Below are 24,212 nucleotides of genomic sequence, written 5' to 3'. Positions count from 1 at the left end.
CTGCAGCCCCCTTCCCGAGTACCTGTGCAAAAGGTGCCGTCATTGGGGATGAACACCTTGTTGTTGTTTGTGGCTCGATATCCTTCTAGGCAAATGCAATAAAATCCTCCAAGTGTATTGTGACAAGACGTGTGGTTCCCACAGACCACAGTGGCTCCGAACTGGCACTCATTTTTATCTGTTGATACATTGAGACAACGCACAGAAAGGGCTGTCAATCCATACCACGATCAATCACCCAGACTGTTCTCCTGCGTTATGGACTTGAGAATCAATATTCTGTGACAACAGCAGAAAGATCTATTTCCCCAGCCTCTTCTCCTCTCACTATGCTTCTCAGACTACAGGACACGGGCCCCTCGTAGTCTTGCACCAGGTGTAGTACAAAACCACAAGAGAAACCCAACATCTCAATCTGATAGTCCATCTTATTTGAAGATTGGGAGAAGGGAATGCTTTTTGAACTTCTCCACACTTAAAAAGATCTTGTCATAGGCCTGGGAAAACAAATCCAACAGAATCCCACTTTTCCAGCCCAACCATTCTCTTGCTTTTTTTTTTTTTTTTTTAACAAAAACCAGCGTAGGATGATTTTACATCCAATGATTAACTGGAAACTTTGTTACTTCTGAGTTACCGGGAGACACAATGGAATTAGTGCTCAAGCCTCGCCCAGGGGCAGGGCTAATGTTGCGGCAGAAGCAGCTCCTGCTAATCGTCAGTGATCCATATAAATAATGTTAATCACCCAGTGAGGAGGGGCTGGAACATGGGATGCTGGATGAGACCACAGAACCTGCCCCGAGTAGTTCTAATTCAACAATTTGACATCAATGTAAAATGAAAGTAAACCTCCCTCCCATCTCTGTCCTCCAGCCCAGGGGTCAGCAAACATTTTCTGTCAAAGGCCAGTCATAGGTCTCCGATTGCAACTACTCATGCATACTTTGGAGCACAAAAGCAGTCCCAGACAATCAGTAAACAAATTAGTAATGAAAAACAGGCAGCAGTGAAGTTCGGCCCCCAAGCTCCAGTTTGCTGACTCTGCCCTAGCCTCTACCATCAGAGGAAACTCCTGTGACCAATTTCTTTTGCATCCTTTGAGAGCTGATCTAACCAGCTAGTTTTTTTGGCGGGGGGATATCGTCAGCTTATGAACTGGAGTTTTCTTCTCTGTTATTTAGTGTTTTATTCCACTACTGGTTCCCTCAAAACAGTTCAGTCGCCTCCCACAATTGCACTCCATTCCTGCTAACTCAAGAGCCAACCCCCCCTGCCCCCCGCCAGCCCCACTCAAAATCTGGTGGGGTTTTATTGTTTTCATTTTTCTTATATTATCTTTTTTTTAATTTAATTAAACCTGGAACACTATTCATCATTAAAACCATCTGTGGTAAGATCTGCATGAGACCTCAGACTAGCAGAACAGACGCTCAAGGCATTGCCAGGCCAAGTGTCCAGTCAGTCCAACTTACTGAGCAGGGCACGGGGTTTCAGATACAAGTCCACCTGTGCATAAGATGGACTATTCCTGTTCTTTGCCATTGTTTCTGAGTCGTATCTCCCCTGCAGACTTCATCAGAAGGGACATCTGTGTTTGTATGAGATTCTAAACTTCTTAGGTCCCTTGACGTAACACCATGTTATAGCACCTCTGGCACACCTATGATCTTACCTGTAACCTACGGCATGGTCTCATCAGGCCAAGTACTGGGATATGCAGTGTGTAGTGTTTGGGAGCAAGTACCACATAAATTAATAAAGCCCCCTCCACCCACTCAGAGACGCTTCTATTGCTCAGAAGTCAAAGAACAATCAAGATTGCAGTGAGCTTTCACGAAAGGAGGACTTCAGTAGGGGAGGGAGTAGAAGAGCCTTGCCCGTGCTCCCCAATCCCAACTTCATTTCCAAGCACCTGCTCGTAAGCAGTGGGGGAAGAATCTTATGGGCAGAATTCTAAAGAGAGAAGGCCCAACTCCAGCCTGCAGGAACGGGCAATGGTGTGCGATTGTGACAACGTGTACCTGTGAAGTAGAATATGGCTTTTTAAACTCAGGACTTAATTGCCATTTTTCTTTAGGGAGGAAAAACAAAACAAAACAAAAACAAAGATACCACAACAAGGCCGTATATACTGTCAGTCCACAGCTACAAGGCAAAACTATCTATATTTTTACTGCAGGTAACATGGCTGCTGGGAGGAAACTGTGATTATCTTAACATTCACTACTGCAAAGTTACTATGAAACTCTCCCTCTCTCTGAACGGGGCTTGAACCTGGATGTTGTCTGACTCTCACGGCATGGTGAATGCTATGAGACAAAAAATTATCCCAGATGTTTCTAGCCCAAAGGTGTCTGTATTTCTTTAAGTCATCCAAGACCCTAAAGGGTCACAGCTACAAAAAATTTGGAGGATGGATCCTGGTAGACATGAGACGCAAAGCAACAGTATTTCACTAATCAGCCAAAACATTGGCAACTGTGTTTTGCTTTTCCCCACGGTACTAAATAGTTTCCTATCAAAACAACTAGAGAAATTAAAAACTGCAATACTCGCTCGAGTTGTTAAGTTAAACTCAAGAGTTAAAACAGATTGCAAATCTGTGTTAGGTCAGAGAGTTTCCAGAGATTCAAGTTCAATGACCTCTAACATGAGGGATAATTCCTTGGAAACGCTAGAGAAAGGATACATCCCAACACTAAAACAAAGACTTATTATAACTGACAAAACTTCTTGTAATAAAAACACATGAACAAAATAATGTTTTCCCCCCAAGGACATCAACTCTTTAACTCTAGAGAATCTTGTTTCTTGACTCAACTTTTCAACTTAACCCAGGATTCAGAACTTACCAATACATTGAGTCCTCCCATTGCCCACAAATCCGTATTTGCAAATACACATCTTCTTCCCTCCTCTTTGCAAGCAGGTAGCATGTTCATGGCAAGTGGCACAGACATCTAAAGCTGAATCATAAATTATATATATCAGGAAAAGAACATTCCAATCACCTACTCTAGGTGAGTCACATTTTGGGTAATAAACAGTTAAAATGGAGAACCAAAATTTGAATACCAAAATTATGAAGGGTAGACCTTATCCCATTCTTAGCTACCCATTGCCCATGGAGTAAAGTGCAAATCCCTCTACCTGGCAATCAATGCTCTCTTCCGTCTAACCCCAGACTAACTCCTGCAGCCTCACTGCTCCCAAACCCAAATACACACAGTGTTCTCCAGGCAAGAGGCCAGCTACTCTTTCCCATACATACATGCTATCCACTGTCTTATGTCATGCCATAGTCACGATGCTCCCTTCGTCTAGAATGCCTATCTTTCCTTCTCTGTCCAACTAGCACCTGTTCCTATTTCAAGACCCAGTTTAATCATCACACTCTCCCTAAGGTCTTCCGCATTCCTCCATTCTTGAGGAAAATTAAATCTTCCTCTGTGCGCCCCTAACACTTGTACATTTCCATATCAACCGTATTAATTTGTCAGTATATTCTATTCCACCTCTGTCTTCCCAGCTTGCTATTATGAACGAGCGTCTCAAGGACAGGGATTATGTCATTTGCCCATACATTATTATGGCATGGTATAAACATTCAGTGTATTTTTATTGACCAACTGGATAAAGGAAACTGCAGTCCTACTGCCTACAACTTAAAAAGCAAATGGAAGGAAGAAGAACTCGTCTATTGCCCTATCCATTTTCCTTATAAGGAAACAGTGGTGAATGTGTTTAAAATGTCAGTGAGATAACAGCCAGGTCCCAGCAGGATGACCAGATCCCAATTATTTAGATAAGCAGCAAAAATGTTTGGGGCTAAAATTCCTGAAACATTCAAATCTACCAGATGGTGATACATGGCCCAAGATCAAACACGAATTTCTACCCGAGGCTATGTGGGATACTGTGCTGCACTCCCAGTGTCTATAATATCAGGCGTGGCCCAGTAAGGAGAACATATCAGCATGGAATTTCATCTTAGTCTTGGCCCCATTACCACCCAGGTAATAAAGACTTAGGTCTCAGGCTGCTCTAGGCATGAAACCAACTGAGAAAGGGATATATATAAATTCTCTTAACCACGCTTGGTTTTGTTTTTTTTGTTGTTTTTTTTTTTTGCTGTACGCGGGCCTCTCACTGTTGTGGCCTCTCCCGTTGCGGAGCACAGGCTCCGGATGCACAGGCTCAGTGGCCATGGCTCACGGGTCCAGCCGCTCCATGGCATGTGGGATCTTCCTGGACCGGGGCACGAACCCGTGTACCCTGCATCGGCAGGCGGACTCTCAACCACTGCGCCACCAGGGAAGCCCACTTTATTTTTTTTAAAACAAAATATAACACAAAAATGAGACAAGCCATGCTTATGACTAATACTAAATTAACCATAGGATATTTACAAAATTTATTATATCCCAGACCATAAAGAAAAATGCAACAAGTTTCGAAAGAGTAGAAATTATAGAGGTTGTACTGACTACCATGTAATAATGTAATAAAACTACAAAATAAAACATAAGACTTGCATTCCCAAAAGAAAACCTACTTGGAAACTACAGAACACTCTCCTAAATAATTCTTGGGGCGAAGAGGATATCAACATTGAAATGTTTAATACCAGACATAAAAGCTTATCTACACCAGAAAATTTGAGTTTGACATGTTTTTATATTTTAAAAGAGAGAAAGAAAAGCAGGCGGCTGGGGGAATGGGGGAAACTAAAATTTTAATACAAGAAGTTTGAAAAAAAGGAAAAAAACAAAATGGGGGCTTAAGAGGGGGGTGGTTAGGACTCAGTAAAGATTAAAAAGATGTTAAAGAATTAGAAAATATATTCAAATTCATTGGAAAAACAAAAAACTTTTGCCAAAGTCAGTGCATCATAAAGACCAGTAGTCAAAACTCAAGACCAGTGAAGGAAAACAAGGGTATATACAAACATACAACATTAGGAATAAGAAAGAGCTTGTAACAAAAAATACATAACAATTTCTTTTAAAGTACAAATGAAAGACTTCCAGTTAAACACAGCAGATTTAATACACCTGCAACCCTCACCAAAAATTTAAAAATGAAATCAAGGACCAGAAAGGTATAAACTCTGGGAGAGAAGATGACAGCAGACAAGGATGTTGACAATATTTCAGAAGATGAAAGAGATGGACATATGGGAACTGCCTGAGAGGAAGAAGTAAAAGCCAAGGAAGGAAGGAAGCAAAGAAAGGAAGAAAGGAAGGAAGGAAAGAAGGGAGGGAGGGGACATTAATTAAAATAAAATTTAAAACGTAAATAAAAGCCAACTTGAAAGGCTCAGGAATGGAGTCACTTAGCACCCCAGAAGGCAAGCATAAAGGGTAGGGGCTGAGAGTTAAGCAACAAGCTGAAAATATGGAGAAGTAGTTAGATGCTCAGATCCCCTAACTCACCCTGGCATAAGATGGAGTTTTACAACCTGGAGAAAACAGATCAGGAAGGCTCCTGATTATAGGGGCAACAGAGCTGAAGGGAGAATGAGTCCCCGTACTAAATGTCCACCAAGATGGGGTAAATTTATTTAACCATTTTAACATTTTAATACACAACATTTTAAAACAGTACCATAAGGACACTGTCAATCCATAATCACCTGCAACCAAAATCCTGGAAATACCTTCTAAATAATGGGTCCTGGGTCACCTCCACAAACCCAGCTGTGGTCAACCATATAATGATGGCCACTCACCCCAGCGTGTGTGGGTAGTACAATAATAGATCTATACACTAAACTTTTTTTTTTAAGTATAGTTGATTTACAGTATTATGTTAGTTTCAGGTGTACAGCAAAGTGATTCGGTTATACATATATATGTATGCATCTGTATTCTTTTTTTCTATTGACACAAACACTATACTAACGAAATAATAAAATGATAAGATGTTTGATTTTTTTCCTATATGGAATACTTATCTTTATAAAGATGGCAGCATTTTTATATCCATCCAGTTCCAGAAACTAACATTAGATAGAAAATGATTACTTCATGTAACTGTTGAAAGAATCTAATAAACACGAAATATTAAGAAGCAAATAGTACCACCCACAGGCTCTGATCTTGTTAAACCACAGGCTCTGATTCAGTTGGTCTGGGGTGAGACCCTATATTTTGCATTTCTAACAAGCTGCCATGTGGACTACATTTTGAGTAGCAGGGATTCAAGGGCCCCTGAAGTCCTTTCCCTCTAATGTTCTGACACTTCATTCTTAGGGTACATGTTTTAATGACCAATTAGGAATAATTTAGCATAAGTGTAGCCCCAAGGACAGTACCTGTCATGTTTGGCTCAATAAATGTTTTTTTGTTTTGTTTTGTTTTGTTTCTTGCGGTACGCGGGCCTCTCACCGCCGCGGCCTCCCCCGTTGCGGAGCACAGGCTCCGGACGCGCAGGCCCAGCGGCCACGGCCCACGGGCCCAGCCGCTCCGCGGCACGCGGTATTCTCCCGGACCGGGGCACGAACCCGCATCCCCCGCATCGGCAGGCGGACTCTCAACCACTGCGCCACCAGGGAAGCCCTCAATAAATGTTTGTTTCCCATACTGGCGAAAAAGACAAGATGTGTGCCAGTCTACCAAAGGCTTCCCAGACCACCCGCAGAAGAGAAAGTGGTTTCCAGAGGTAGAGGGAACAAGAAGCTTCTTGTTCAGCCATGATTAGCCCAGTCTGCAGGGCCTAGTAGGGAGGCCCTCTGAGTTCTAACTGCTTGAGGGACAAAGTTGTCTTCTGGGGGGAAAGAAAGCGGGGTAGGAAGCACAACCTCAATACAAGGAAAGGCAGGGGCTGGGGTGGGGTTGGGGGCTGCTTCTGACCACACAATACTGTCCATTGGTCAAAAGCTCAGTTAAGAATCACTGGAGAAGAGCATAAATGTATACAACTAGTCTACAAAGCAATTTTGCAACAATTGTAAATTTTGCAGACATTAATTACATATGTATTCCTTTCTAGTTTATAGTTTTTTACTGCTACATAATGAATTACTCCAAAACTTAGCAACTTAAAACAATAAACATCTGTTGTCTCTCTCACACACACACACAGAATCACTGGAGACAGAGTAACCAATTCAACCCAGTTTTAATACTAAAAGTCCCCTGCCCAGGAAACCCCTCAGTTCGGTGCAAAACAAGACAGTTGATCACCCTACTTGGAGACCTTGTTAAAACAGAATCCCCAGAGAGTTTGATTCAGTAGGTGTGAGTGGGGCCTGGGAATCTGCATTTCTAAGAAGATCCCAGATGCACCACACTACCAGCAACACTGAAAGTCTCCCTCAGTCTCAAGGACTTACGTCAGAATCCTGGGGAAAGAAAAGGTAATATCGAAGACATCTTTCACCAAGCCTAGACTGAGGCACAGCATAGCTATGGGACCAACGTGACAGAGAGAATAACCCAATGGAGAAGAATTCTCCAGGCCTGTGTCAAGACCACTGTGCCTTCCTTATAACCTGGGGGCGGAACTGTGTCAGGCAGCAGCTTCACATCCGAGTCAAGGATGACTTGACTTCTGTCTTCAGCAGATTCTGCTCAGGAGAGCAGAGAGGTGGCTGCCACATAGTAACTGAGGGGACTACTACAGGGGCAAGGGATCCCCCCTCTTCCCCTTGCCCTAGGGATGCCTAGAATTACTGGCAGAGACACAGGAGAGTGCGGACTCCAAAAATCTAGGAGGAGAAGCCTGACAAGTACTCTTTGTTACTCTTATTGTGTCCCCCAGCTGAGGGTTGCTGAGGGTTGCTGAGGGGCCCTCCTTGCTGAGGGTTCCCTTCTCTACCCTGTAGTGACTAAGCCAGCTAAATCCACATCCAACAATGAGAGGACCAGGCAGGTTTTGGTGTCTCGACCTCGGTTGGAGTCTTCTCTCTTGTTCCCTAACTATGTGATCGAAGGCAAATGAAACTGTCAGAGCTCTGGTTTTAATCTGTAAGACGGAGATCATGTTGCGAAGATTAAATGAGAACTATAAATGCTGTATGAGCTCAAAGCACTAGACAAAGAGCTAATTTACATGAATATCTATGTCTCTTTCCATAGATATTGTTATTGTTGTTAGAAACAAGTCATGCATGATGCAGTGCCTGGTAGGAGACACACTGGTTCAGAGCAGGGTTGAGAGAGAGAGAGATCACTTGGGCTACAATCCTAGCTTGGCCACTTGCTAGCTGAGTAATCCTTGATAATCTCCGTGCCTCCGTTTCCTGTAAATCTGTAATATGAGGATGATAATAAACCTACCTCATATGGTTGTTTTGAGGATTAAAGAGTAAATGAGTTAATATGCATAAAGCAATTAGAACGTGAGACATTATTAATACAACCACTCAACAGCTCTTTGTTAATGAGTAAATGAAGGTACTGACAGCTAGCCAGCTCCCAGTTACACTAATGAAGAGAGTGATGGAGAGCTGCATTGATGCAAAAACCCAAAGCAACATCACTGTGTGGACAGATGCCCAGCTATTCATGGGGCTGATATTCTGGGAACCATAATACCTTCATTTCCATGATCACTCCTTGCTTCCTCCACATCCTCCCAGCCTTCTGGGTAATACCTGACTCAGAAGTTGCAAATTCAGCTTCCTCACCCTTTCAGCCCTGCTCACCCCTCCCTTCCCTCCCCCGCACACCACGTAAACCTTGACATCAGGATGGAGTGGAGGCTGCCAGCCTGAGACTGCTCCTCTCGCTCTGTATTTCAATACTCAAGCAACAACTTACATGCACTCTTTTTTTTTTTTTTAACATCTTTATTGGGGTACATGCACTCTTGAAATAACAGCAGCTGGACTGTGACAAAACAGTGAAGAGATTTTGTCCACTGTCAAGGGAAGAAGGAAGTGTTAAAAGCACAAATAGAGTGCTTGAATTCAAATCTTAATCTCATCCCCAGCCATTCACGGTCAGACCAAACAAGCCCACTGCACAGCCTTCCTGAGACCCTGTCTCTCAAACTCGTGGAGACATGTGGAAACAGATCCAATGACCTGAGGAAATAAGCAAAGGGGCGCAAAGCTCAGGAAGAGAAAGCATTCCCAAGTCTTCTGCAACACTATGGAAAATTGCATTGCTTGTAAGAGACGGCATCAAATTCCAGAAACAGAAGGAACCTGAGAGACCTCCTCTCCAACATCCCTCACAGAAAAAAACAAAAACATAGCCTGTGCTTTAAAAATCCGCCAAAGGACTTCTGTGGTGGTCCAGTGGTAAAGAATCCGCCTTCCAATGCAGGGGACGTGGGTTCCACCCCTGGTTAGGGAACTAAGATCCCACATGCTGTGGGGCAACCAAGCCTGTGCCACAACTACTGAGCCTGCCCACCACAACTAGAGAGAAGCCCACACACTGCAAGGAGGAGCCTGCGCACCACAACGAAAGATCCCGCATGCCGCAACTGACACGATGCATCCAAAATGAAAATAAATAAATAAAATATTTTTAAAATAATAATAAAAAATAAAATAAAATAAAAATCTGCCAAGACAGAGAGCACTCTACTCTTTCAAGCAGTATAATCCTTGTGGGGCAATGGGAACCATCATCCCGTCCCCTCCTCCTCCCCAACCCAGGGCTGCCATTCCCTATCAGGAACCCAGAACCTTTCCTTGTGTAAAACGGTTATCAGCCCGCAGCTGCTTTTGCTCTTTTGCCCTCTTCTGACCATTTTCCTGTTTGACCGAGACCAACTTGCAGAGGGGGTCCCACACCTGGCCTCCAGACTAGGAACCAACCCACGCCAGGCACCCCAATGTCAATGCTTTAGAGCTCTGAGCAAAGCAGCCACACCCTAGGTTTATGTCCTGAATGTCACACATGAACAGGCTGCCCCACATTCTCGAGCAAGCTGAATACCTTTTTTTTTTTAAGATCCATGCAATTCAACACCCCTGTCTCCTCTGCAGAGCTAAGGCCAATAGGCCTCTTGCCACCTTTGGCTGCAGAGACCTAGGAGCCCATTTTAGGATTTGACCAGAAGCTGAGGATGTGCTCAGGGCCAAGCCCTTGGAGGGGGAACACAGGCCGTGGCGGGGATCGTCTTCATTGGCTCTAATCCTGCTACGTTACTTTGAGCAACTGTAAGTCACTCCAAAACCACGCACCCGCTCCATTTCCCTTCTTTCCTCCTCTTCCTCACTCTGAACAGGGAATACGCTGCTGTGATTCATGATGACGGAGTGAAGACCAAGCCTATGGAATGCACGATTCAGGAAGTCAGGTGTACTTTACACAGTAACAACTCCCCCAACCCTCTCTACCACCGCTCCCCAAGCCTCTCAAGGCCTCTGCCTGCCCTCTGCACACCCTCTGGCCTTCCCAAACCCCAGCCGCTCCCAGACTCAGAGCAATGCCAGGAAAGGTTAAGAAACAGGACTGACTGGTTCCAGCCCTCCTGGCCCATTCCTAACCTCTCTGTTCCCCTAGGGCTTGGCACCGTGCCCACCACCAACACCCTCCTGCTCTACCAACTACCACTTCACACTTCCCTCACACTCAGGCCACCTGACTTTGGCTCCCCCACTCTCTCCTCCCTGAAACGCGTTGGATAACAATTAAATGTAATTCAGCAATGTTACTGCGAGAGACTGAATATGCAAATGGACAACCCCAGACCACACATAAAAATAGAACTCTGACCCATAATCTGCAGCCATCGGTCTAGGAAGTCAAACCACAACCTCTGTAGCAATAAGTCCCAAGTGGTCAGGATTTAATCAATATTGGACAGCTTCCATAATTTTTGCCCACGCTTCAAACTTAGGACCAATCAGAGAAAGCCAAATACACTCCCCTAACCAATCACACGAGATGCCTACTGTCAGAGAGGAGCTATCTCCAGCTTCCCAACGGCAACATCCTCCAACCAACCCGGGCATACCTGAAACCTTCCTTTCTGTTCCACTGTAAAGTCTTTACATTCCCCGGCCTGCCTGTGAGTCTCTGACAAATGTAAATGACGATCGCTGACTCTTTTGCTAGAGCAAGCTCTGAATAAACAGCCCTTTCTCATTTGAGTGGTCTTCGTTTATTTCCATACCAGATTCCTAATACAAGCCAAGGTCCCTACGCACAAGGAGCTCTTAGTCTAGTAAACAATTACATTGCAATATGGTGTAAGTATATAGAGCAAGGGTACCTTATAAATATGTATGTATATAAGTAAGTGTGTAGTGGCCCATGTAATACAGTACAGAGGGGCCTCCAGGAGGGAGGACAATTGGGCTGCTTTTGAAAAATGAACAGCACTAAGTAGCTAGCTGTGGGGGAAGGGAAGAGCTGTTCTCCATTCTTCTCCTTCCCTCCCCTCTCCCTATCGAGCTTTCCCACTTGTAGACCAACTTTGCTTTTTGACCTGCTCCAATAAATATCTCCTTTATTTTTCCATTTTCAGTTTCTCCCTCTACCCAATAATTCCCCTCATTCGTGCCCGAGTCTGCTTTACCACTTCCCCCAGCAAAAAACTTTCTTGCACTGACCTGGCCAGCCCAACTGAATGCTAACTTCTCTTTCCTTCTATTTTCTATCTTCTTTAAAGAATATCTACTCTGCAGCCAAAGTCCTGCCCTCACTTGAGCCCTCTGCATCTGGCTCTCACCCTCAGTGCTCTGCTAGGTCTGGCTTCCACTGACAGAGTCACCAAATCCAAAGCCTTGTTCTCAGTCTCCACTCACTTGGCTCCCCTTCCCCTGGTTTCCTTGATGCTCTACTAGCCCGGTCTTCCTCCAATCTATGTGGCCACTGCTCTTTCTCCTCCATGTGCATCTACCATCTGAACTTAGTCTTTCCAAGAATCTGTCCTTGGTCCTCTTACTCTTATCAACCTCAAGGCTTCAAGTGACCATCGAGTCTCCATCATTTGCACACACTTACTGTCCACAGTCTCAACTCCCTGTTGGTTTCATCTCTCCGAAAGTCCTAGCATTACCTCGAATTCAGGATCTCCAAAACAACTAGGCATCTTTCTTCCAAAATCTTTTTTTCCCCTCCCATAGACCCATATACCCAAGTCACCCAGTCCTAAACCCTTAGTGTTCCAACTTCCCTTTTCTGTTCCTTTGCACCTTAACATCTGTCATTAAGTCCTTCCAGTTCCCTTTCTACCTTATCACCTACATGCAGTCCTCATCTCCCGCTGTCATGACTGTGGGGCCAGTCTTCTGGCCTCAGAACTTCTAGAACAGATATTACAACTTCCTCAATGGCCCTAAGCATCCAGTCAGTTCCCACATTGACCACTGCAAGGAAACCTGCCCTTAATCAAACCAGGTTCTACACAGTTGTAAATGATGGGAAAATGCCTGCATAAGGAGAGGGGGCTCATCCAGGTAACCCTGGCTTCCATTTCCCAAAATTCACCCCACAGCCGTTAAGCTGCTGCAGATGGATGGCCTTAGGTAGTTACTTTGTTCAACCATCTCAGATCAGCGAGCCAATGGGACCCCAGTGGACAGTTTCCTAGGCTACAGTCTTAACACAAAGATTCTGAAATAGGCTCCAAGCATCTGCAAACTTTTACGCACACTGCCGTGGGAGACCAAGTTAGAGAAGGAAGTTAGAAAGCCCACCAGAGCATCTGATGGATAAAAATGGCCACTCCAGGAGGTTTGGCTGTCAAGAAAAACACCGTCCAGTGATGGTAAAAGTCCCAAGGTAAAGAGAATTGAGGGGAACGGGAGTCTGAGCCACAAAGTCCCCTCATATCTCCTTACACAGAATTTGCCATCCACTACAGGAGGAGTGTTTCATTTTATGAAGAAAGCTGGAAGCTTTTCTTATACCAGCTTTTACATCACTCCCTGTACTAAAAGCTGCAGTGATTTCCAATGGCTACTCACTGCCCAGGAACAACTAAGTCTAAATGCCTTGGTCTGCCAGTCACAACACTTTGCCTCCTGGTTAAATCCAATCTGCTTTTCTGCCCCCCATTTCCCACGCACCTCCTACATACCAGTCAAACTGAAACACAGCCCCCATGCTTTCATGCCTTCGTGTGGTTCCTTTGGCCCCTCCACCTGGAATTCATTCATTCTACACGTATTTGCGGAGAGCTGCTGTGCCCTCTGCTCTGAGTTGGGATGCCTTTTCCTCCTCTTCCCATAACCAAATATTACCAATCGTTGTTGGCCCAGTTCAAAGGTCACCTCATCCATGAGGCCACCAGATTCCCTTGGTCAGAAGTCGTCTTTCCCTCCTCTGACCACCCACCTCAGAACGCCTCTGACGGCGTTCTGCCTTTATTACAGTTATTTGAGTAAATGCCACCTCCCCTCCGTGTCTGAATCCTCTGCGTAACTCGTACCACGTTCAACACTGCGTTCTGCAGGGGGAATAAAAACTACTCCAACTGCCTAGAAATGGCTTATTTGCTTGTCTGTCTTCTGCAGAATATGAGCTCAGTAAGGACCAGCACAAGGCCCTCACACCCTTCACAGGGAAACTATTCAAGGACCCTTCATCTGTTGAATGAATGGCTTAATAACTGCTTTATTCCCGTAAACTTCCTTACACTTCTTCCTCACCCTATTAGCATCTGGTTCTTCATCAAAGGGAAAAAATTAAAAGGTAGAAAGACAACTGCTCCGGGTCAAGAATTTGTCGCGGAAAAGCTACAGCCGGGCCGGAAGCGTGACAGTGCAGGCGGAACGCCCTTCCACGCCCTCGCGCGCCGGGCGCGGCTCTCCTGGCGGGGAGAGAGCCTCTCCCCTCGCTCGCGCCCGGCCCCCACTCGCGCCAGGTCCCCCGGGGGCGCGGGCCGGGCCGCTGCGCTTTTGTTTCCCGCAGCCCAGGACCGGGCCTGAGGCGGAGAAGCCCGCCCGGGAGGCCCTCCCGCTTCTCGGAGCCCCGCCCTCCGATCCCCCACCTGCGCCCAGCTACCAGGCTCCTCGCCAGCCCGGCCCAGGGGCGGCGGAGCGTCCGGGGCGCGCCCGGCATAGTCCGGGCCGCCGCCCCCCGACCCCGCGCCGCGCCTGCTCCCCGCCTGCACTCACCGTCCGCGCCCGGCGCTCGGGGCACGCCGAGGGCCAGGCTGAGCAGCGGCAGGAGCGACAGCAGGCGCCCAGGCGGGAAGCCGGCGCCCCGGGGCCCCCGGGCCATGCCGCCGCCGCCGCCGCCTCCCTCCCGGCGCGCCCGCGACTCCTCCTGCGGCCCCAAGGCGCCGAGATAAGGCGTCGGGCGCCCCGGGGAGGGGGCCGGGCGGGCCGCTTCCGGCGCCAAGCTAGGGAGCTGAGGGCTCCGCGGGGTCCCGGGGAGCGGCGGCGGCGGCGGTGCGCGGGCCCTTCCTCCCCGCCAGGCCCGCGCGCCGCGGGGGACGCTCGTTCAGCCACTCGCGGCTTCACCTGGCCGTGCCCCCTGCTGCGCGCCGGGTACGCGGGGGGCCCGGGGACACGCTGCGGGTCCGGCTTAGTGACACAGCTGAACGTAGAGTCCCGGACTGTGCCAGAAGGAAACTGTCTCCCGTGCTCTAAGCGTGTGGAACGATCGCGGGATCCAAGGCGGTCGGGAGCTCAGGGAGGCACCCCCGGGGTGGCAAAGGAAGAGGGGTGAGGGGCAGAAGGAGCGGGAATCTTCTAGAAGCTGAAAGCGAGCCGGGCGACGTGGCTGGAGCTCCAAGGGCGAGAAGCCGCCAGTCCAGGCCACCCAGGGGCGACAGGCTTGACCAGGCGACAAGACCGTCTGGGGCGAGAGAGCTGGCAGGACTTCCTGCTGCTCCGCGGACACTCAGCTTGGGGCGTCAGGGAGGCTTCAGGAAGAAGTAAGCGGAGACCTGAGAGTGAGAAGGGCGCGGGAGAGGAGTCTAAGCGGTGAGAGGCGTGGGCAAAGAGACAGACTAGAGTGTATTCTAGCAATGGCGAGCAGGACCGCCTCAGATGGGAACGGACGGCTGGAGAGCGGCAGTGAGCTGCGGAAATAAAGACTTCATAAAGCATGTCAAGGAGGTTGCTCAGAAGCTGTCACGGGGTTTTCAGAAGCGCGACCTCATCAGGAAAGGCTCCCAGGGTCGGCTCTGTGGGATTGGGATTGGGTCTGAGGAGGCCGGGCGACGGCCTGGAGCTGCTTCAGGGCTCCAGACAAGAGAGGACACGTCCAGGAGCAGGGCACTGACAATGAGTGTGGAGAGAAGTGGCAAATGAGAGTGGTATTGGGTGGAATCCACTGGATTTTATGGCCTGTGGACTGTGGTGGACAAGGAAAGAGAAATTACAGATGTCACCGAAACTTTTGGTTTGGGCAACTGGGTTGATGGTGGCAGGAGTCACTGAGACAGAAACACAAAGGGAATTGTGGCAAGTTAGGGTAGAGAGGCTGCAGGGGGAGAAAAAATAAGTTCCAGGTTGAAGGCTTTCAGCTCGAGGTGTCTGTAGGGCTCCCCAAGAGCAGAGCCTTCCACTCCTTCACCCATATCCTCACTTGCTTTCTCTCTGTGCCTTGAGCCCACTCTAACCCTAACCACCCATGAACACGCCCATATAAGGGTTCCACTTGTGCAGCCTTAAAAAGAAGTCGTTAAAAATACACTTCCGAGGCCCTTTTGCAGCAGGCTTTCTTGCTAATTATGTTTTGCTCAGCAAAGATAAGAGCCTGCTTTGGGGAGTAGGAGATGGACAGTGCAGGTAGTGCAAACTATCTCCTATTATTTAGACAGTTTCTTTGTTAAGCTCCGCTCTCCATGAACTTTGAAATCATGTCACTGTTTCAACAAAAAATACATTCAAGACATTTTTAAGCCAACTATACTTCTCCTTCTCTGCCATGCTCCCCTGAAAAATAAATAAATTTAAATACATTTGTGTATATATGTGTATAAGTATATATATATATATATATATATATATTTTTTTTTTTTTTTTTTAATTGGTGATGTCGGAAAAATATCCAAAATTTGGAAATGGGCAAAAGAGATTACTGGGTGTCTTTTCAGTGGGGTGCTGGGTGTTGTGTAGTAGCCCTTCTGGAGATTGATTCTAGAGGGTTGTGCACCTTTGATGGACTTTCTATTGACTAGGCTATTTATAACTCTGTAGGGGTAAAGTTAACTTGCAGAAAGTTGATGATAATGCAAAAGGTTCTTGTCCATAGCAATGCAAGTTAATTTTTCCAGTAGAGATATGGGTGATTTCTGCCAGATAAAAAATAAGATAAACCTAATTAGATTTTGTCTTATATGATATAAATCAGTTACCCAGTTTTGCATCTATTAGCAAATTCATTTCATCATTCCTAACTGAAATATATGTAATATATATACATATATGTTCTTCACATTTTCCTTTAAACCTTATTATCTTACTAGTTCTCCTTTGAAGTCAACATCTTGCTGAGTCCCTCGTGAATTGGTTAAATAAAATCTTAGATAAGTTTTCATTGTATGTTTGCATGAACCATGTTTTTTAAATTTTGAAAATTTTACGTTAGTACAATACATTATACTCATATTCTACGTTAGATTGTGTGACTTTCATCGGTTCTTTCTTTGGCTCATTTTTTGCTTTCAAACAAATATTTTTTTGCAAAAAAAAAAAAAAAAAACTACATCCTACCCAATGATGAGTTCATGGAACCACAGAATAAAAAATTATCTCCTCATCAGTATTTGTCACTAGAATTAAAAGAGAATATTGAACCAGTGTTAAATTTGGAGCAATGAGATCATTGCTGAGAAAATATTTAGCTTAAGCAAAGTGTTCTTCTTTTAAGAGAGCATGACCAATACACAAATATCTTCTAAAAGAGAATTTAGAGAGAGCTCTTTTTTTCCATGATATCAAGATTTTAATGACTTAATCTAAGAAAAAATTGACTTTTGGTTTCAAGATGGCATCATAAACCCTGAAAGATCTCTCTCCCCTGCTTCCCAAATCCCAGTAAATACACACATACACATACCCAATTAAGTATGCAGAAGTGCTTTCAAACAGCAGAGAATGCCATCAGTGAAGCAGATAGCTTTGAGAACTGCACTGGATTAGATTTGCCACGTGGCCTCCACAAAAATGTCCATTAAAAGAGATGGGAGGTGGGGTTAAAAAAAAAAAAACTAAAATACATGTAATTTAAAATTGTTTTAAATTATATGCACACTTCAAGTTACTATTTGTACATATTAACACAATGTTCATATTTTTAGGGGTTTTTTGTTTTGTTTTCTTTTCTTGGCTGTGCTTCGTGGCATGCGGGATCTTGTTTCCCCCACCAGGGCTTGAAACTACACGCCCTGCAGTGGAAGCGCAGACTCTTAACCACTGGACTGCCAGGGAAGGCCCTGTGCAGGTTTTATAATATTTTCAGATTTACTCCAGAACCACTATGTAGGAATTGTTGGGGAAAAAATGCATAGTACGCTTTTTACCAGTTCAAAGCATTTTATTTTCCTCATCTGTGTATATATTGTTCACTACGATCTGCTTCTTCAGGCTTCGGGCTACCAAATGCCAGTTTCCTGGCTCTCCAGAAAAACTATAATTTTCCACACTTAAAAAAATAACTTCTAGGGCTTCCCTGGTGGCGCAGTGGTTGAGAGTCCACCTGCCGATGCAGGGGACACGGGTTCGTGCCCCGGTCTGGGAAGATCCCACATGCTGCGGAGCGGCTGGGCCCGTGAGCCATGACCGCTGAGCCTGCACGTCCGGAGCCTGTGCTCCGCAACGGGAGAGGCCACAACAGTGAGAGGCCCGCGTACCGCAAAAAAATAAAATAAAATAAAAAATAACTTCTAACTTTTTAAAAAGTTTTTTTATAGTAATTTACTCATCAGTGAACCTTCATATGATTAGACAAAATATTTAAATCCTACCTAAAATATTGAGATTACTGACCGATCCGTGGAAGTGATCTTAAAGTACATCAAGCAGGTATACATAATCCAGAGAGCTTCCCGATTTGTTCCTGTTTCCCATCATCGAAGGTTAAGAAATATTGAAGTCTATCTTAATGCATCTTGCTACACAATCAAAACATTCAATGACAACAAAGAACACCCATGCTCACAGCAGCATTATTCACAAGAGCCAGAGGGTGGAAACAACCCAAATGTCCATCAAAGGATGAATGGATAAACAAAATGTGGTAGAGCCATACAATAGAATATTATTCAGCCTTAAAAAGGAAGTAAATTCTGACACATGCTATATTGTGGATGAACCTTGAGGGGATTATGCTAAGTGAAATAAGCCAGTTAAAAAAGGACAAGTACTGGAAATTCCCTGGCGGTCCAGGGTTTAGGACTCCACCCTCTCACTGCCTAGGGTCCTGGGTTCTATCCCTGGTCAGGGAACCAAAATCCCACAAGCCTCATGGCCAATAAAATAAAATAAAATAAAATAGGATAAGTACTGTAAGTTTCCACTTATGTGAGTTACTTAGAGTAGTCAAATCCATAGAGACAGAGAGTAGAAGAGTGGTTGCCAGGGGCTTGGGGGAGAGGGGAGTGGGAAGTTGATGTTTAATGAGTAGAGAGTTTCAATTTTGCAAGATGAAAAAATTCTGGGGGTGGGTCATGCTGATGGGTGCAAATCAAGGTGAACGTATGCCGCTGAACTGTACATTTAAACAAGATTTTAAAAATCAATGAGAAATAAAACGTAGGTACAAATTTTTATTTTACCAGGCAGGCACTAACATGTAGGACTCCCCATATCAATTTTGGATCCTGGGAAATCAGAATTATAGAAAAGGTCCCTTGGAAAGCCCCATCCCCCAACCCCTGAGACGTAAATGGATAGGATTCCTAGAGATCCCTGAACGGGCTATGAAGCAGCCACGGGTGTGGGCAGGAGGAGGGCAGGAAAATACAAAATGAACACCGGCCTAGTATCTCTAGCGTTTTCCCCCAGGCAGCTCTTCAGTGTGTCTGCTTACAATGTAAAGTTTGGGGTTTGCCTGGTGGGTTACCATCTGGATAAAATATAAAGCCAGAAGGAGAAGAGGGACAGGGAGGCTGGATACCATATATCCTGGAACTTTCCTGGAAAAGTCCCTTGCTTGGTCATCACACTCCTGACCAGAAATGACGTACTGCTTTTCCCAGAGGCTGGCTTGGGCGTGCTACTAGCGGGCTTGCAAATTGTAAATAAATTGCTCATCTGTGGGTGTTCCGGGAATGGTTCGAATATCTAATTCTAATGAGTTGGATATACTCTGGTGTTGAACTTATTGCTTGAAGTTTGCATTACCAGGAATGATTTAAATGTTTGAAGCCTTTGAATGATGTTGGTTGAAAATTAGAGTGTTTGAAACAGATAAAAGTCACTCCCTCTGCAACTCCACGCTCACACACATTTGTCACACACGTCTATCCCTAGCTGACATGACATCTGAGAACACCGCAAGGCCGCCTGAAAGGGGCCACATTGACCCTCCCAGAATGGAGTCATCCTCTCAAGCAGATTTGTCCCATTGATAACAGGGACCTGTCTCTATGGAGAAATGCCCTGCTGATGACTGTCTCTAAGTCAAGTACTGGTAGACTTACCATTCTTTTTTTTTTTTTTAAGATTTTTTTGATGTGGACCATTTTTAAAGTCTTTATTGAATTTGTTACAATATTGCTTCTGTTTTTTTTTTTTTTTTTTTGCTTCTGTTTTATGTTTTGGTTTTTTGGCCACGAGGCATGTGGGATCTTAGCCCCCTGACCAGGGATCGAACCCTCACCCCCTGCATTGAAAGGCAAAGTCTTAACCACTGGACTGCCAGGGAAGTCCCGACTTACCATTCTTTTTTTTTTTTTGCGGTACGCGGGCCTCTCACTGTTGTGGCCTCTCCCATTGCGGAGTACGGGCTCCGGACACGCAGGCTCAGTGGTCATGGCTCACAGGCCCAGCCGCTCCGCGGCATGTGGGATCTTCCTGGACCGGGGTACGAACCCGTGTCCCCTGCATCGGCAGGTGGACTCTCAACCGCTGAGCCACCAGGGAAGCCCCTGACTTACCATTCTTAAAGCCACCATCACTGTTGGTTATTTTGTTTGTTTCATTTTTTTAAAATTTTTTGGCTGTGTTGGGCCTTTGTTGCTGTGCGCGGGCTTCCTCTAGTCGTGGCGAGTGGGGGCTACTCTTCGTTGCGGTGCACGGGCTTCTCATTGCGGTGGCTTCTCTTGTTGTGGAGCACGGGCTCTAGGCACGTGGGCTTCAGTAGTTGCGGCACATGGGCTTAGTTGCTCTGCAGCATGTGAGATCTTCCCTGACCAGGGCTCGAACCCATGTCCCCTGTATTGGCAGGCGGATTCTTAACCACTGCACCACCAGGGAAGCCCCAGACTTATCATTCTTAAAAGCTCAATGACTCTCAGACACTTTGTTGCCATGTGAGAAACAGCAGGATTATTCTGCCTTCCTCATCATGCCTCTCCCTCCTCCAGAGCACACACACACAAACCAAACACCCTACCTGGAGTTAGTTTGTGGAGCGTGGGTTACAAGTAGACTATTGGCTACTGTACATGGCTGTGCTAGACAGAAGCTGTGCTGTCTGATGTGTCACCCGTCCAGGACACCAGTGTTCTCAGAAAAGCAAAGCAAATGTGGGTGGGAAGTGATGGCTCAGTAGAGCAGGCCCTCCCTCCTCATTTTGCACTGGCAAGGGCACTCTGACGGGGCTCAGACATCCTGTGATCCCACCAGCAGAAGCTGGAGGAGCGGAAGATTTGAATTTGGAAGCAAACTTCAGGCACTCCAATTGCAGTTCAGGGAGCAGCTGGCATAGTATTCCACCATCCTCCTCCTGATCTCAGGAGGCAGGGGCAACACCAAGCGAGACTGGGGCTCTGTCACCCAATTCTCTCCCTCTCTCTCCTTCTCCCTCTCTCTCCTTCTCTCTCTCTCTCTCTCTCTCTCTCTCTCTCTCCCTCTCTCTCTCTCTCTCTCTCTCTCACACACACACAACACACACACACACACACACACACACACACACACACACACACACAGTCACCTGCCTCACTTGAGGAAGCCTCAGCTGTTGGTCTGTTTGTCCCACAAACCCCAAAAGGAAGCCTGCTGACAGCCCACTTCCGGACCTAGAATCAGCCTGAGGACCCTTGCAGCCACCCACAGCCTTGAGGAGAAGTGGGGCACCTCTAACCATGACTGACACAATTGCTGAGGAAGCCCACAACAGCTGTGAAGGCTGATGGAGCTAGACTTTGCTTGATAAATACCAGCCAACAGTGAAGACTCATATCACCGACCTTGGTAAATAGTGCAATCTTCAAATTAGAAACAGTGTATTCAATTATTTTGCAATGGACTTAGCTGCAGGTTTTACTGGTTTCTTTACTAACTGCTGGTTTTTGTGCCCTGTGTCTTCCTGTTTCAACCTCCTCCTCCTCCTCCTCCTCCCCCTCCTTCTTTACTAACTGCTGGTTTTTGTGCCCTATGTCTTCCTGTTTCACCCTCCTCCTCCCCCTCCTCCTCTCCCTCCTCCTCCCCCTCCTCCTCCCCCTCCCCCTCCTCTCCCCCTCCCCCTCCCCCTCCTCCTCCTCTCCCCCCTCCTCCCCTCCTCCTCCTCCCCCTCCTCCTCCTCTTCCTCCCCCTCCTCCTCACCCTCCTCACCCTCCCCCTCCTCACCCTCCTCACCATCCCCCTCCTCACCCTCCTCACCCTCCTCCTCTTCCTCCCCTTCCTCCTTCTTCTTCATCTTCTGGTACATCATATCTCTTTCAGAAACTATTCCTGGATGATAAACTTTCAGAATCCTTGCATGTCCAAATATATCTTGATTTTGCTCTCATCATTTACTTAAAGATTAACTGAGTTGAGAATTCTGAATTCAAAATAATTAAATGATAGGGTAATGGTGTCTAGAATCTGGATTCAGAATAATTTTTCCTCAGAATTTTGTTTTCTGTATTAGTATTACAGATTTGTAGCATTGGATGACACTTCTGCTGGTTTTCCTCATTTGTTTCATGATTTTCAATTGCCCATTATTTTTTACATGAGAGTCTCATCTGTTTAGAATTAGTAGTTTGGATATATTTCCCCAGGCCAGGTGAGAATCCCTGCTTTCTTAGGAGTAAATGGAGATTTGTTTACAGTGGTCCTAGCTCTAATGGTTTTGAGGGTAGGGGGGGAAAGTGCACAATGGCTACTCTCTCTGGCTCCAGGGCCTTCTATGGAAGACTCATGTATCATAAATCTCATCTTATTTGATAAGCAATAAGCTTTACTCAAAATTTTCACTTAGGGAAAAAATCCAGGACCCACCACTTCTAAGGCAGGAAATGGGTGCCGATGTTTGCGGTTCATGAATTAATTACCAGTTCACCATCATACCAGTTCCTTCTCCCTGTCCCTGCTGTCTCTGAACTTGAGGTTATTCTGGTGTTCTAATTACAAAGTTCACTTTTTTGAAGAGCCTCTTTCTGCTTTCATGGGTTGGAGGTGCATTGGCTCTTTCATGTTTTTATTAATCTGACATCTGCTTTATATCTTCCACAAATCATCTCTATTTTGGTGCTCTGATGATACCCTGCCTGGATTTCCAGTACCACTTTTTTTTTTTTTTTTTTTTCAGTACGCAGGCCTCTCACTGTTGTGGCCTCTCCCGTTGCGGAGCACAGGCTCCGGACGCGCAGGCCCAGCGGCCATGGCTCACGGGCCCAGCCGCTCCGCGGCATGTGGGATCTTCCCGGACCAGGGCACGAACCTGTGTCCCCTGCATCGGCAGGCGGACTCCCAACCACTGTACCACCAGGGAAGCCCCCAGTACCACTTTTTAAGTGATTCTTTTTTTTTAATTTCTGTTTTTTAAAACTGAGGTATAATTTAAATACAGTGAAATACACAAATATTAAGTATACATTTCTACTTCCAAAGTCGCCCTATAAGTCACTTGCAGCATTTAATTGTCTGTCCTTCCCATTAGACTATAAGTTGCTCAAGGCCACTTGAGTGCTGTATTAACCAGCTATCCCTGTATCTGGCAAAACTCCTGGTACCTAGTAAGTATTCTACATATTTGAGGAAGGAAGGAAAGATTGGAGTCAGTCACTGTCTCTCCTAGGTTGCCAGTGGACATTAATATTTGGTTCAGCTGTGCATCCTTGGAAGAAGCCAATGTAGACAATCTTCAGATTAGTCATCTCCCTACATGCCTCATTTCCTGTTCTTTCAAGGACTTGGTGGCTCCTAGATGATCTATCCCCAGGTGACTGTCTCCTAGACTCTGAAGACAGTCCACATTGTACTGACTTGTTTGCACAGTGGTGTTTAAAATGGATATGAGTGAGAAACTTTGAATCTCTGCCAAAGTGGGTTATGGAAAATGAAGCACGTATTAGCCAGTTCAAAAGATTTCTTATGCTTTGATTTTCTCTGGCAGGTTTGTGGAATAAACCTTAAGCACTCACGGGTAATTTTTAAATCAAATTATTCTTTCTCATCATGGTAGCTACTTCTTAAATAAAATTTGCCAACAACAGGCACACTATTAGGCTGACAGGCCACAAACCTTAGATGCGCGCCTAAAACACAGGTGTCACACATCCTCGAAATCAAGCCACCTGCACCTGCTCAAACCGACTAGCTCTCCACATTACCAACTCATCAGCTGCTGTCAAAATTCCTCTTTCCTGGGTCCCTCCGTTTCATTTCCCTGCTGTGTGCTACTTAGGAGACTTTTGGTTCACGTGACTTCATAGGACGCGAAATGTTGAAAGCAAAACTGGAATTTATTGGCCCCCATAACCTAAGAGGTTCACTGACAGATCTAACTTAAGGTGGGACTTGACCAAACACAAACAGTGCCCCTGGAATCCAGTTTCTTCTTCTTAGCTCTGCTTGCTCTGTTCTGCAGGTTTTCCCCTCACGACTATATGATGACGGCTGCAAAGCAGTTCTTACATCCTCTCAGCTTCAAATCCAGTGGAGAGAGAAAGCTCTTTCCCAGAAGTGACACAAAAGCCTGAAGCCTATTTCTCCCTGGGGACAGGTGCCTATAGTAAACCAAACACACCATAGTCCTGGACAGGGTCAATAATTAACCTAGAGCTACCAGGGCTCAGCCTGAGCGTGGGGTCAGCCTCACCCAAACCCCGAGGACTGAGCTGGGAAGGAGGGGTTCCTGATGGAAACACAGGGTAATGTTTTATCAGAAGGGTAAATAGTGCCAGGCAGTAAAACCAGTAGGTGTGACTGTAAGTTGTGAGCACGCTGGCTCTTCAGAATCCCTCCC

General features: G+C 46.0%; 1 protein-coding gene across 1 annotated transcript in view; it reads right to left on the bottom strand.

Moving 5' to 3' along the window:
- Positions 1-14,153, bottom strand: part of SUSD1 (sushi domain containing 1) — a gene marked incomplete at its 3' end in the record, with an annotated part of 123,985 nt that extends 109,832 nt beyond the window's left edge. The window contains exons 1-3 of the mRNA XM_082842320.1: positions 14,033-14,153; positions 2,856-2,969; positions 23-178 (exon numbers count right to left, since the gene is read on the bottom strand). Of these exons, the coding sequence (XP_082698446.1) occupies positions 23-178; positions 2,856-2,969; positions 14,033-14,138 (376 nt within the window). The 5' untranslated portion in view covers positions 14,139-14,153. The remainder of the gene's footprint in view (positions 1-22; positions 179-2,855; positions 2,970-14,032) is intronic.
- Between the last annotated feature and the right edge of the window lie 10,059 nt (positions 14,154-24,212).

Source organism: Leucopleurus acutus (genome assembly GCF_964270905.1).
Source record: "Leucopleurus acutus genome assembly, chromosome: 7".
NCBI classification, from domain to species: Eukaryota; Metazoa; Chordata; class Mammalia; order Artiodactyla; family Delphinidae; genus Leucopleurus; species Leucopleurus acutus.
Note: the sequence above shows the minus strand (reverse complement) of the source record. Positions and strands in the feature narration are given on the sequence as shown.